The sequence below is a fragment of the Euphorbia lathyris genome, chromosome 9 (assembly GCF_963576675.1).
Source record: "Euphorbia lathyris chromosome 9, ddEupLath1.1, whole genome shotgun sequence".
NCBI classification, from domain to species: domain Eukaryota; kingdom Viridiplantae; phylum Streptophyta; class Magnoliopsida; order Malpighiales; family Euphorbiaceae; genus Euphorbia; species Euphorbia lathyris.
Genome location: NC_088918.1, coordinates 9,351,423 through 9,366,341, shown reverse-complemented (window position 1 = coordinate 9,366,341; position 14,919 = coordinate 9,351,423). Strand labels below are relative to the sequence as shown.

Sequence of the window (14,919 nt, the reverse complement as noted above, 5' to 3'; positions counted from 1 at the left end):
CTGAGCCATTTCATTTACCCTAAGATAAACAGCACGACCTCCGCAACGAACTTTGAACAGTGCTTCATATGGCACATGTTGACGTACACCCCCATCAACATGCCAGTCTTCCTAGTTGCTGGGTTCCTACGCAGCACTGGTACAATGAGGTTGGGATCCATCATTACCAAAATCCTCATCGACCACAAGATTGACCTCGAAGGTGAGGAATCTTTCAGAGGAACCGAGATCACAGCTGCCTCGCTGCGGGCACTGAAATATGGTCAGCCCTTGAAGAAAGGAAAAGTTGCTGCTGCTGCTGACCAAGCTGATCAGACTGAGGAAACTTTAGCTGAGCCTAAGAAAGGGCGAAGAACTAAGGCCCCAGCTTCTCGCAAGAGAAAATCTGCTGAGCCACCTAATGCTGTGTCTCCAGCAAAAAGGCAGAGGTCAGCTGGAAAGTCAGCTGAGAAGAGAAGCAGGCAAGATGAGCCTGCACCTGAGGATACAACTGATCCTCCTCAGAAGAAGAAAAAGACTTCTGTCCTCTCACCCATCCGAGCTCTCCCACTTGACTTTGTTGTCACTGCGGACTCACACTTTGCTCGACATCATGCTGAAGAAACTGAGCAACAAGATGATGTGGTAGACTTGGACGAACACTTCGTCGCTCAACTCGAGGAAGAGCTTGAACACGATGATACTGCGGATGACATGAATGCACAGGAGCAAGCGAAGGACGCTGACTTTGAAAGGACAGTCAGTGAAAATAATCAAGCTGACCAAGCTACTACTGTGTCAGCTGATGAAACTGAACAACATCAAGAACAAACTGACCAGCCAACTGTTGATCAGAACACACAAAGTTCTCCATCTTAGGCTGCTGTCAATCAGGCTGACCTTCCTCCTGTACGACTGCCAAGAAGAAGAAGACTTGTAAAGGCAACCAATTTAGATCAACCAGTCTGTGCACCCGTACATGACCCTTCAAAGGTAAAAATTACCTTCTTTAGGAAGCCAATTTCTTCTGCACCTACTTCTCAGCCTTCCCAGGCCTTTGAAAAACAAGCCTCTGTTTCTACACAGGAACATGCCGAACAATCTAACACTGTAAATCCAACAATCCAAACCGAGCAAACTCAAGAAGAAAACTTAGCACCCGTGAGCTCTGAACCTATACAACCTGACCAATCCACTGAGGCTGACCCTGCTCACCAAATATCTGGGCAACAAATACCTGAGCAGAACCCAACCATAACTCCAGTCCCTGACCCAATAATCTCTTCTTTACCTGGTCAAACTGATCTCTCTCAGGCCACAACAACTGTCACTGAGTCCAGTCAAAGAATCATTGACTCAGTGCAGGCCCTGATTCGAGACATTCAACACTCCACTCCTCCCAACGAAGTTAAGGAACTTAAAGATCTGCTAAGTCTTCTCCTATCTTCGCAAGCACAGTATGCTAGGCAGGATTCGCTAGCTAAACTGGCTGAGATCCAGCTGACCACCGTTCAATGCCTCACTACTCTATCTACCCAGATCCAGAACCTGTCAGCTGTGAATCCTAATCTCGCCACTTCTTCTGAGTTAAAGATATTGTTTGCTCAGCTTCACACCGAACAGAACAAGACAAATGCTCAGCTTGCAAACACATCTCAATGCTCAATGGAGCAGCTAAGTGAAGCAGTTCGTCTTCTAAACCTTCACAAAGAGGAAATGGACACCGATCAACTCAAACAGGATGAAATACTGACTACTTCCCAGAAAATCTTTGACCATGTCAGACATACGAATATTCAGCGCAAGCACTACGACACTTCACTTCTAAAAACCTTCCATAACTCTTTTGCTGCGCTAACAGATACAATTACATGGCTGGGAAAAGGACAATCCTACGTACTCAGTATGCTCAGTGCTGCTGACATTCATATCAGCCCTGAGGTCCTCAGCAACGGTGCTCCTATTTTTGATGGGTTGGACGAAAGCGCGGATCGTTTGAAGGTCTTCTCTGCTGAGCTCTCCAGAGCTGTTCTTTTAGATTCCTTCAAGTTGCCTCCACCTGGTGTTGGCAAAACGGTGGAGAAGAAAGATCAGCGAAGAACTCATGCTGAAGGCAGTCAGCAAAAGAAGAAGAAGAAATAGATAGCTCACTAGAACTTAGTCTGTACTTAGTCTTATCTTCTTCCTCTAGTAACATATATTATGTATGCTGACTGTCTATGCTTATTTAATACAATACTTGCATTCGGATTTAACTTTTGATTATTCATCCTTTAAATGCTAAGTATTATATGAATGCATGCTGCATATAAATGTGTGAACTTGTCAAATATAAACCATTGAACAAATAAATTACTCAGCGCTCTGTCACTATACATTACTTCCGCTGAATACTGAGTAAAATAGAATATGACCCATAAGCTGACCTATACCTGAAAACTGATCTTAGACTTATTCAGTTAAACCTTAGAATGTTTAGAATAAAACTAAGTCAGTAGTTCTGCCCTTACGGGGGAGTTCACTTAATTAAAAAGGTCAACTATCATGGGGGAGCTCATACTGAGTTCCTTGCTGATTAGTTTTGCCAACATCAAAATGGGGGAGTTTGTTGAAACACCTTGTTGGTCCCTTGTAAGGTTGCAAATATAGTTCCAAGGGGGGGGTTAGGAACTATTTTACCTTTTTTTAAAATAATTTGGGTAGATTTCTTTTCTTTAAGAAAAGTTTATATAACAGCGGCTCTTAACACTCAGCAAAACACTGGCTTAGTCAACTGGTGACTAGGACAGCTTCGTTGCTTAGGTCAGGAAATAGCACTTAGAGTCTATTCCTGAACCAACTTGTTGGTAGCGCACAACTCAGCTTGACCTCTCTTACTTGGTCAGTTTTAGTTTATTTTAAGCAAGCAATATAAATAAGGAGTTAAGGTTTAGAAATACTTCACTCAGCAGATTTATCCAGGTTCGGCTTCTTCTAAGCCTACGTCTTGTCCCCGGAACACTTCCGAGATTTCAAATCCTCTACTGAGCTCTTTAAAGGTAGAGCCTCAAACCTTTTACAAAATCAGAAGCTGAGTATAACAAGAGTACCTTCCTCTATACCTCTACTCACTTCTATTCTAATTCACTAAGTACTAAAACCGAGTACTCAGCTTCTCCTTTCTACTTCTAGAAATGATAAAGATTTTGTCCTAAACAACAATTGCTAGAACACCTTAGATGATTGAAAAACAATCACTCTAGACTTTTACACAAATGAATAGACTTTGTAGTGTAAGAATTTGCTTTGCTTTTGATGGAGAACTTTTGTATACGTTTGGTCAGCGTAACGGCTTTTGCTCAAAGTTCTCTGTTGAATGTGGATTCTGAATGCTCTATTTATAGAGAGCTGTGAGAGCTTCTGGTTATTTCGAATTTCGAATTTCGAAATAACCGTTGGAGGGAAACGGCTACAGGTCGTTTTCACTCAGTCTGCCAGCAGTTCTCTTAGCCAATCAGATTCCAGCGTCTTCTGTTCTTCGGTCAGTGTGACAGTATGTTCCTCCATTTTGGGTAACGTCAACCAGACAGCTTGCTGTGTCTTCTGATCTTTACTTAAAGAGGAAATACTTTGTCTAGAAGCTGTCTTATGGTCAGCGGCTGTCTTGTACGTTTTGTCGAGACAGCTCAGCAGCTTCATACCGAAGTTGTCGACGTGGATCTTCTCGATCCTTCTTTACTCAGCATGCGTTTCATTACTTCAACGGCGACGTTTTGGGAATACGCGGGCTGAGTGATCTTGGTCTTGTTTGACTTGGGCCTTGACTTCCGTATAGGGCTTGAGCCTTATGATCTTTATGTCTTATGATAAATTATAAACTCAACATTGAACAAACACATTAGTGACAATAAATCAAAGCATTTAAACTTAGTGTGTTGTAGAAGATTTATTTATGTCTTAATTACAAGATTTATTGTCACTAATGTGTTTGTTCAATGTTGAGTTTATAATTTATCATAAGACATAAAGATCATAAGGCTCAAGCCCTATACGGAAGTCAAGGCCCAAGTCAAACAAGACCAAGATCACTCAGCCCGCGTATTCCCAAAACGTCGCCGTTGAAGTAATGAAACGCATGCTGAGTAAAGAATGATCGAGAAGATCCACGTAGACAACTTCGGTATGAAGCTGCTGAGCTGTCTCGACAAAACGTACAAGACAGCCGCTGACCATAAGACAGCTTCCAGACAAAGTATTTCCTCTTTAAGTAAAGATCAGAAGACACAGCAAGCTGTCTGGTTGACGTTACCCAAAATGGAGGAACATACTGTCACACTGACCGAAGAACAGAAGACGCTGGAATCTGATTGGCTAAGAGAACTGCTGGCAGACTGAGTGAAAACGACCTGTAGCCGTTTCCCTCCAACGGTTATTTCGAGAAGCTCTCACAGCTCTCTATAAATAGAGCATTCAGAATCCACATTCAACAGAGAACTTTGAGCAAAAGCCGTTACGCTGACCAAACGTATACAAAAGTTCTCCATCAAAAGCAAAGCAAATTCTTACACTACAAAGTCTATTCATTTGTGTAAAAGTCTAGAGTGGTTTTTTTTCAATCATCTAAGGTGTTCTAGCAATTGTTGTTTAGGACAAAATCTTTATCATTTCTAGAAGTAGAAAGGAGAAGCTGAGTACTCGGTTTTAGTACTTAGTGAATTAGAATAGAAGTGAGTAGAGGTATAGAGGAAGGTACTCTTGTTATACTCAGCTTTTGATTTTGTAAAAGGTTTGAGGCTCTACCTTTAAAGAGCTCAGTAGAGGATTTGAAATCTCGGAAGTGTTCCGGGGACAGGACGTAGGCTTAGAAGAAGCCGAACCTGGATAAATCTGCTGAGTGAAGTATTTCTAAACCTTAACTCCTTATTTATATTGCTTGCTTAAAATAAACTAAAACTGACCAAGTAAGAGAGGTCAAGCTGAGTTGTGCGCTACCAACAAGTTGGTTCAGGAATAGACTCTAAGTGCTATTTCCTGACCTAAGCAACGAAGCTGTCTTAGTCACTAGTTGACTAAGTCAGTGTCTTGCTGAGTGTTAAGAGCCGCTGTTATATAAACTTTTCTTGAAGAAAAGAAATCTGCCCAAATTATTTGAAAAAGGTAAAATAGTTCCTAACCCCCTCCCCCCCTTGGAACTATATTTGCAACCTTACAAGGGACCAACAATTTGGTCATTAGGGTCCATATGAACACAACCGGACCGAAAAAAGAAACATCCTTGAAAGCTAGGGAGATACAAATCTACCTTAAAAGATTTCAAAACCTTCCTTACTCAACTTCAAATCAACTATGGCAAGAAAAGGAAGCATCCTTGAAGGTCAATGAGATATTTTAGTGGTTTTTATGTAATTATGAGTCTTGAACTCCTAAAAATAGAAGCATTTGCTAGTTAATAGACAAAAAATTTAGAGACGAATTTTAGATTTACGTTTTATTGCCTTGAAGTTATTTTTCATTCAATTTTACAGCTTTATTCTAGTTTAGTGAGGGGAATAATTTGGACATTGCAAAACTCAGACTTTATTTTGTTTTTCCATAAAATTTTGTGTTCTCAAGTTATACTTAATTGAATTTCTTTCTTTTCATCTTCATCTTCTTTCATTTAAAGAATTCAATTATGAAATACTATTTAAGTATGAGTTCTTATACCTCCACTTCCATTATGCTTTCATGTTTTAGTTCATCCATGAGCTAAACCATCGTAGGCTGGAATGGAGGTGAACTTAGCCTAACAAGTGTGGATTTTTAACGAGTATTTACATTATGCTGTAGAGGGCGAGCTTTGGCGCAACGTAAAACGTTGTTGTCGTGTGATCCAAGGTCACGGGTTCGAGTCTTAGGAGCGGCCTCTTGCCTACAAAAATTGACAAGGGAAGGCTTGCTCCCAGTACACCCTTGTGCTTTATCTCTATTCGAGAAATATAATTAAGTAATTGAATAGAGAAGTTGAAGTAAACAATTCAACCAAGCATGTTAGTTATTTATATTCTCTAACTGGATAGTGCAACTTCATAGTCTAGGTTACGACTTACTATTGGTTTTCATAGTGTTTAATGCCGTTAAATATAATTAAGGATTTTGCTTAACCAAGCATCAACCCAAATATATTTAAAAGTAGATTCATCGATTTTCAGTCAAAGTTGCTTCTTTGGTAAGGAAAATCATTGTCTTATGTTCATTTGATTACACTCAATATTTTGCTCAATGAGTTATATATCTCAATTCTTGTATCTTAACCTTAAAAGACATCTATTGTGGAACAGACGAGTATTATATATGCGTCTAACACACTCGCGCTGTTTCCATGCAACTCCTCTTCTAATCTTTATTCAATTTCATATTTTCTAGCATTTACCCACCTAGACATTCTTCTTTATATCTTTGTTCTTCGGACGCCTAGATAGCCACCCACAGTTCGTCCAAGTTAATCCGTTCAACCTTTATTCATTGAGCAGTCATCCATCACAGAACATCAAAAAGATGTGGCAAGTTCTATTATTTACAGTAGCAGCAAGTACTGGTCTCCTTTTCCTTAACCATGAAAGCGAGCAGAATGAGAGGGACGACGAGAGAGTAGATGCAACACCACAGACCGATGACCACCAGCCCGAGGGGGAGGAGAAGAGAGGTAAAAGAATTATCATAGCATCGACTTCCATATTCAGAATTTTATGTTCTTTCTTTGCATCACGCCAATAAAGACACCTAATTGTACCGCATTGAATTGGACTAAAAGGTACTCAAATAAATTAATAAAGACGAGTTATTTATACACCTGAACGAACGCACTAATATTGGAACGATGCAAATAGAGAACAAATTCTGAATATGAAAGTCGATGTTATGGTGATTCTTTTACCTATCTCCTCCTCTACTGGCTGGTGGTCACTGGTCGGTAGTGATGCATCTGCTCTCCCATAGTTCCTCTTATTCTGTTCACGTTCGTGGTTAAGGAAAATGAGAGTAGTACCTGCTGCTACTGCAAATAATAGAACTTGAAACATCTTTTTGATATTCGATGATAAATGACTGCTCAACGAACATGGACTGAACAACTTGGCTTGGACGGACTGCGGGCGGCTGTCTATGTATCTGAAGAACAAAGATTAGAAGAAACATATCTAGGTGGGTGAGTGCTGAAAAATATGAAATTGAACTAAAATTAGAAGAGTTGTGTGGGTATTGGGTGAGCTTTCGAGTCAAGCTTTGGCCTGCTCAAGTTCGGCTCGTATAAGAACCGAGCCAGTAAATTGTGCTCATGAGCAGCTCATTTACAAATCGAGCCGAGTCGAATCAAGCCTTTATTGAGCCGACCACGAAACTGCTCATGAGCCGCTTGGTTCATTTACAACCCTACGTATATATAATATATTATTCCTAATAGAATTAGAAATTAATATTATGTTTATTTAAGTTCTATTCCAAATTTTTGTCAAAGTGTTTAAAATATTTACTGTGTTACTAACGTAGTTACAATAATCAACTAAAAATGTATGAAATTACTTCACTTTATCGATAAACTTATTTGGAATGTCTGTATGACAATTAAATAACAGTCAAACCAGCCTTTTCAAAATTTTAGTAACATTAAGCTAAAATTGATCATTAAATTTTTACCATTTCGTATGTTAGGACTAAATCTTCACTTCTTGTAAAACGTTAAATTTGTAAGCAAACTGCAACCACACTTACATGTTGGACTTCACTCATCTCAGCTCGATCTTGTGTCTAGGATTGATGTAGTCAAGAGATTAATCGACTTCCTTGGTTTATCATGGACGGCTCGACTCATTTACACCCCTATTTATGGAAAAAGAAGTTTTGTTTCTTCCCTTAGCTTCTGCTTAAGAATAATGAACCATTGTAGATGTTGAAGCTGGTGTTCTGAATCGATGTCACATTGAATCACAATAAGTCTCATCGGAGCTTATTGTCTCTGTTATAGGGGTGTTTGTTTCAGCATTTCGGAACAGTGTTTAGCTTTTCACTCCAAACTGCAGGAAAAATTGATATTTAGTTAGGTTTATACAACTTCTTTTAGCTTCTTTTTTTTTTATAGAAACAGTAGTGAGCTTTTCATGGTATTTATTTAATTTTAATGTTGAAAATTATTTTTTAAATTTTTTTTTTTTGGTAGGATAAAGTTTAGGTAAGGGTATCTAGATTATTTAATGTTGAAAATTATTTTTTTATTTAGTTATCTAGATTATTTTTATTAATTTGTGTATTACAATTTTTATTTTTATTAATACCAAACACTAATAATTAATCAACTAATAACAAACCGTAAAAGCAACAACAAACAACTAAAAACAACAACTATTAGCTAGCTAACAACTACAAGCCCTAAATCCCTGATTATTTAAATGGATACATTAATCTTTTCATCAATTATTTTGTTACCACATTAAGCCCCTGATTTTTTAAATGGATTACATCCTTGATCAATTATTTTTTAACACATTAAGCTCCTCTTGGACACCAGTTATGTGTGATTCACACTCCGTTTCACACGAACAAATTAAGCCCCGTCTTGGACGCCCCATTTATGTGTGATTCAAACTCCGTTTAGCATGCGTAGAACTGTCAACATGTTATTGTTCCCCTACATTAAACTAGTTAAACTAAATAGGTTTGATTGTTTTACTTTAGGTGTTAGGGTAAAATTAGTTTAGGGGCTGATGTGATAAGGTTATTTTATGTGTTGACATGGCAATGTTGTTAGAATAAAGTAACCTGTCGTGGTGACGTGTTAAAGCAGTGACATGTTAACAGTTTTACATGCACATTAACATGTTGAGAATTCTACGCATGCTAAACGGGTTTTGAATTACACACATAAATGCACCGTCCAAGAGGGGTTTAATTTCAAATACATATCTTGTGGTTTCACGTTTTTGCAGATCGGTAAGTGTGGTTTTTTTTGTTACAAACCGAACATGTGGGTTTGCAAAATTTTCATTTTTTGTTGAATTTGCCAAATTTGGCCGATAACGACCTCGAACTTTTTAGGTTTAACAACTTTAATTCTTGAAAATTTTCATTTTGAGGTTGTTATCAGCCAAATTTGGCGAAGTCAATAAAAAAATGAAAATTTTGCAAACCACCGGATTCGGTTTGTAACAAAAAAAAAATACAGGTACCAATCTGCAAAAACGTGAAACCACGGTACATTTATTTGAAATTAACCCTTAAATTTATACTAATATACACAAAATCATGTTATCAGGCAATGGAGATAATCTATTGCACATGATTGAACCAAGCCAAGTCTTGAGACCAGAATCAAGGGTGGCTATTTTTGACACGATAACACGATAATCCGACTGACATGTTTCTTGCATTTATATCATATATAATAATATGAAACATATATAAACATAACACGATTTTGGCACGACAACACGAAATTATCAAAAAAGAATGAGAATGTCAAAAGGATAATTCACCTCAGTCATTGTTCTCGTTTCGCGCTGCAGATTCTTCACCCTTTCCGATCCCGTCGCACTTCAGTTTACTTGGAAGCATATCATGGCGACCCAGGATAATGAGATCAAGAAGTTTTCTCCGGGCATCATACACCGGATTAGAATCAATCACACGACCCCTCTCATATGCTTCTCTGAGAAAAACAGTGTGTTTCTTCCCTTTCGTAGACAGATAAAATATGCCTGGATGATCCAAAAATAAATCCCTAATGTTCAAATCAATTCCAAAACATTTTCTGAAATGGCTGATCTTCTCCACTTCCACCATTTTCTCCACTGTCAAGCTCAAAAATTCATGTACAATTGCAACAGACCGTTTTTCCAAAGCAGCCGGTCCTGTTCTAGACCGCTTCTTCTCTCCAAGCTCGTCGTAAGGCCCTACATAAGGCAGTTTCTTCCATTCCTTTTCCTTAGCTCTGAAATTCTTTTTCAATTTCATTCCCGGAGGATACTGATGTTTGAAACTGAATTGAATTTCGGTTTTATTAATACTGCAATCCTCGTTACAGCACTCTATCATCCTCCAATTTTCTACTGCTGCTGTGAAATGATTGTTCGGAAATTCCTTCACTAGCTTCAGAATATGAGTATTCGGCTCGTGAGCGTCACAAAGTGTGAAGAGATGTGGGTTTTGGGATATTACTGAATCCTCAAAATCATCAGGAAGCCCCAGCTCTTTCCAAACCTTGAAAATGGCACGAAGTGGCAATGATTTCGAAGCAGACATTGATAAAAGCCGAACTAAACGGTCAATAACAGTAGGCAATGTAGCTTTAATAGCCTCGGCTTCTAGATTGGAAATGTGATGAACATTGTCGGTTAATTTGCAAAAGGGTTGAGAAACTTTGGGATTGTAAAAGATGTGAAATATGTGAGGGTATTTGCGGAGGAAAGAGGCTGCACCGCGATTGAGATGGAGCTTTTGGGAAAGCCTAGAAAGGAAATCAATGGAAACTGATGGAGGGACGTCAATATGGTTTGCTAGGATTAGATCTTGAATGGCGAAAACTTTATTGAGGTTTTTGTACTTGCTCATCAATTTTTCAAAAGTAGGATCTCTAAATCTAGATGCTACATACTGAGCTGATGTTGTCATGGATCGTACAGTTATAGACGCACGACATGGGTGTCCTAAAACAGCTTCGAAGATCTGCCTTCTCATTCTTAGGTGCAAATTAACTTATCAGAGAACTTCGGATCTCTTCTTAAACTTGCAACAAAAAGGCATATAATAGTTGGTGTAGGGAATCGCTTCGCACCGACGTACTTGCGAGTTCACCCCGAACTGCTCATCAGCTGCCTAATGATGGCACCTGTCAAACCATAATAAGATCACACATTGCAATGATATAATCTTATAAACAGAAGTTAAGTTCAAACTCATCAAACACAACTTTGAGTGTGCATCTATGTTGCATGGAAACGGAAACAGGGATACTGGGAAACGTTATTTCTAACAAAAATTAGCTAGGAAACGATAATGGAAATGGAAAAGAAACCGAAACCGAAATATGCGAAACGCGGGAACGCTAATGAAGAAGAGTTTCCATGCAACAAAGATGTGCATTCACATGATTACAAGGCATTTCAAACAACTGTTAGCCACGGTATTACCGGATGAAATTATAAATGTCGGTTTTAGATAATGAGAACTGAATCCCTCGTCTTAGCTTCTACACTCTAAATTTCGGCATCATTCTCCCAATCCTTAGACCGAAACTTTTGCTTTTCCTTAAGTCTATTAGGATATCTTGAATATTGCTTATCTAAATGAACCCGTGAAATACTAGTACCGCGTACTTTAGGATCACAAGCATAGGTGTAATCGCAATATATACAAACTCCCTAGTTTTATCTCGCACATTCTATTAATTTTAGATGATCCCGAATCGAGTACTTATACTTCGTTGACCACCAACAATTGATGAAGCACTTTGATTTTTCATCTAGGCTTTGCTTGACAAAGGATTTTTAAATTAAGGGCTTTTCAATCTAAGGAAATAAATTGATAAGTAGATTGGCCACAATTGAAACATTAAACATAAGAAAATCAACAAATATTCAGAATTCAAGTAAATTTCAATAAACACCAACAACAATTCTAAGTCCTACAACAACATGTCTAAATGTAATCCTAAACAACAAGTTTAACAGCAGTGTTACAAGATATAAAAACGAACTTTGTTGTAATGACAATTTGATATAACGTTGCTCAAGAGCAAGATATTGAATCTGGAATACCAATAATTTCAGGAAGACAATAATGTAAGCAAACCAGAGCATTACAAGTCCATTAGAAATAGGAAAAACTCAAGCAGTAACACTCCAATAAAATGCTTCTAAACAATCCAAACACCCTTTACGGTAGAAAATTTGATCGTACAATGAAAAAATTTGCAGGACCATTCAAACTAACAAAACTTCCAGATTTGCATACTGAAACTCATCTCTATTTGGCGAAAAGAAATAGAGATTAATTTGAGAGGGATAGAGAGATTAAAATCGATACCTCAACTCAGATACGGAATGTCTCTGCCTCAGTAAGCTTAGTTCAGTTGCAGCTGCGGACGTTGGTCGCTAATTACCGATCAATTCCGATCTGAGATTAAAAACAACATGGCTGCTCTTTCATTGTCCTTTCCCATCAATGCGACAGCTGAACACACTCAGAGACGTCAAGAAATCGGAGAAAGAAGCTACCAAAGAAATCGGCTAGGGATTTTGACCGGAATCGCAGAGAAGAACATATTTTCCTGTCTGCATACCTCAAAACTGCGTCGTTTTGTGCGCATGTAAACCTATTGTAGTTTTGAATGGGTAAATTACACTGAACTTTGCTCATACTTTCATCATAGTCCCTGAACTTTAAAAAGCGAATATTACGGTCATTGGACTTTGCATTTTACTAACCTAATAACCGTGTTTTACGTTAATGAAAATAACCACTCCAATAACAAACAACTCTTCATTGTAGAGCTGATGATAATGATATCCTTAAAAAACTTCATTTTTATTTTTTTTTTTTATTTTGAGGTCATTTAGTTGTTGTTTGATTAAGAGAGATAAAATAATTATTTAGAGAGATAAAGTTTCAAAATGGTGATTTGAAAAATAAAAAATGGTAGTTTTATGGAAAATGTGGTTCTAAACAACTTAAATTACAATAGTTTTATTTTTGAAACTGTAGCTTAATCAACAGAAAGTGGGGTTATTATATTAGTAAAATATAAAGTGTACGAGGTTATAATGTCCAATTTTAACATCTAAGAGGTATAATGAAAGTAAATGCAAATTTTAGAAACAATGAGTGCATACAGTGGTTTCTAACAGTCATTTGGCCGCCACTTTTTTCCGATATCAATTTTTACACTTTTTTAATTTTTATGTGTATTTTAATTTTTAAATAATTTTTGAGTATCCATAATATTTATTTTTGTATATTCTAAAATCATTTTAAAGTTCTACAAAATATTTTTAGTACCAAAAGATTAAAATATATATATATATATAATCCAGAAAATTTAGAAATAATTTTTGAAACATTAAAGAATTATTAAAAATATATTTTGATTAATAAAAAATGTTAGTGTATATATTTCTTATTCGTTTTATTTCTTGTGAATGTCACGGTCATATATTCGTGTTTCAGTAGTTGGATGTCATGGATTCCACAACCTCGTCTATGTTTAATTGGTTGAATTGTTGTCTTTTGAAACCTTTCCACCTAGTCCCGAAGAGTCTCATTGGGGTTCTAGTACTAGGTATTTCAGGTCTTGCACGGTCTTGCTTTTAGAAATGGATGTGATGAAATGTTTGCCAAACTCGTTTGTCATTTCATTGAATGTATGAATAGATCCAGAGAGGAGCTGGTCGTACCAATAAGTCACACTCCTTAAATGTTGTGGGGAATAGTCTACACATGAGCACATCTGCAACGGTAATTGGTTTTACAACTCTTCAAAAGTTCTTAACATGTGGGGTTGAATTTATCATCATGATGTACTCTTTTGATGTGGGAATTTAAATCTTATGGGCATAGGTTTTTCCATGATGTTTGCGCAGAGTGGCATTCTGACGTTTATTATTTCGAGAATCCTGGAATCAGGAGAAGCTTATTATGTTGTCACTTGCATCCATTAGGTCTCAATTCCTAGTAGCCTAAGCTGAGGTAGATGAAATGTCGAAAGTTGGTGGGATTATTAAGTTATGTAGTTAAGTCATGGTATAAATCTGTTCAATTCTACGCCCACAGCACCAATTTGATATGAGGGAATTGTTGAAACACCTTTCCACATGATTTTGATTTGACAAAATTATTTAAGTTAATCCATGATTAAGGGACAATTAAATTTAAGTGCTTTGATTTAATTATACTAATATGTTTGTTCAATGATGAGTATAAATATAAATACAAATAGAAATAAAAAGTAAGACAGGACGAAGTCAGCATAAGATCACAACACAAGCTGAGTAGAGTTGAACTCAACGTGAGAGAAGATAAGTCATCTTCAGAACAAAAGCTTAAAGATCAAGAAGCTAAGTGGAACGAAACTCAGTATCAAAAGTAGGAAAGTCTTCCGAGAACTATGTCTTGCAGAACGAAGCTGACCATGGAAGCTGAGTAAAAGAGAACTCAGTATATGCATTAGCAGACAATCAGAAACAACGGCTATCAAAGACAAGCTGAGTGATCTTCAGGACAACATGAATTATCCGTTTGCTAAAAGACAAGCTCCGACAACTGTCTGCACCAATAATAGAAACCTTGGAATTACGCAAAAGCCAATTTCGAGATGTATGGGTCAACTGTTCTGTTGCTAAAAGACAAACTGGCACAAGAAGATGAAAACTGTACGAAGAGGACAAACCTGACGCCTGCGGAATTCAGACGACAGGATTGGCCTGCAAGTCTGAAGTTGACCAGAACTTGTCTCAGAAAGGAGCCGTTTGGATCAACGGACAAATCCAAAGTTCAAACCATTTCTGCTTCAGACATCAACTATATAAAGACATGATCATTCTTGGATCATTAGCCGAATATAACAAGAACAAAAAGAGATACATACAAAAGCACACAAAAGCCAAAAGAGATCTTACACCAAATTTCTATTCTTGTGTAAAAGCTAGATTGATTTTCTGTAATCATCTAAAGTGTTCTTCATTTGAAAAGAACAATTTGTATCAACTGTGAAATTAAGAGTGTTGTGATGAGTACTCGGTGTTGAGTGCTTAGTGGTAGAGAAACCTAGGTGTTGGGTTAAAGCACTTAGTAGGAGTTGAGTAGACGAATAGAGGAAGGTACTCTTGCATATTCAACTGCCTTGTAAACGGTTTGTGCTCTACCTTTAAAGAGCTCAGTATTGGATTTAAAAAAGCCCGAAGGGATTCTGGGGACTAGACGTAGGCGGAGAGGCCG

General features: G+C 37.5%; 1 protein-coding gene across 2 annotated transcripts; it reads right to left on the bottom strand.

Moving 5' to 3' along the window:
• Nucleotides 1–6,184: 6,184 nt before the first annotated feature.
• LOC136207000 (protein ROOT PRIMORDIUM DEFECTIVE 1) lies at nucleotides 6,185–12,283 on the bottom strand. 2 transcript variants are annotated; one of them, XR_010676505.1, is made up of 4 exons: nucleotides 12,013–12,283; nucleotides 9,465–10,816; nucleotides 7,708–8,009; nucleotides 6,185–7,107 (listed from the first exon to the last, which is right to left on the bottom strand). XR_010676505.1 is itself a non-coding variant. In XM_065998241.1 (3 exons), exon 2 carries the CDS (start codon nucleotides 10,663–10,665, stop codon nucleotides 9,466–9,468), a length of 1,200 nt encoding a protein of 399 aa, XP_065854313.1. In that variant the 5' UTR covers nucleotides 10,666–10,816; nucleotides 12,013–12,283; the 3' UTR covers nucleotides 7,183–8,009; nucleotide 9,465. The 2 variants fall into 2 exon arrangements, 1 of the variants encoding a protein (XP_065854313.1); XM_065998241.1 differs by lacking the exon at nucleotides 6,185–7,107 and having other exon boundaries at nucleotides 7,183–8,009.
• Nucleotides 12,284–14,919: the final 2,636 nt, after the last annotated feature.

Coding starts and splice junctions, on each gene's coding strand:
- LOC136207000 (XM_065998241.1), bottom strand. CDS start 10,665: ATGAGAAGGCAGATCTTCGAAGCTGTTTTAGGACACCCATGTCGTGCG.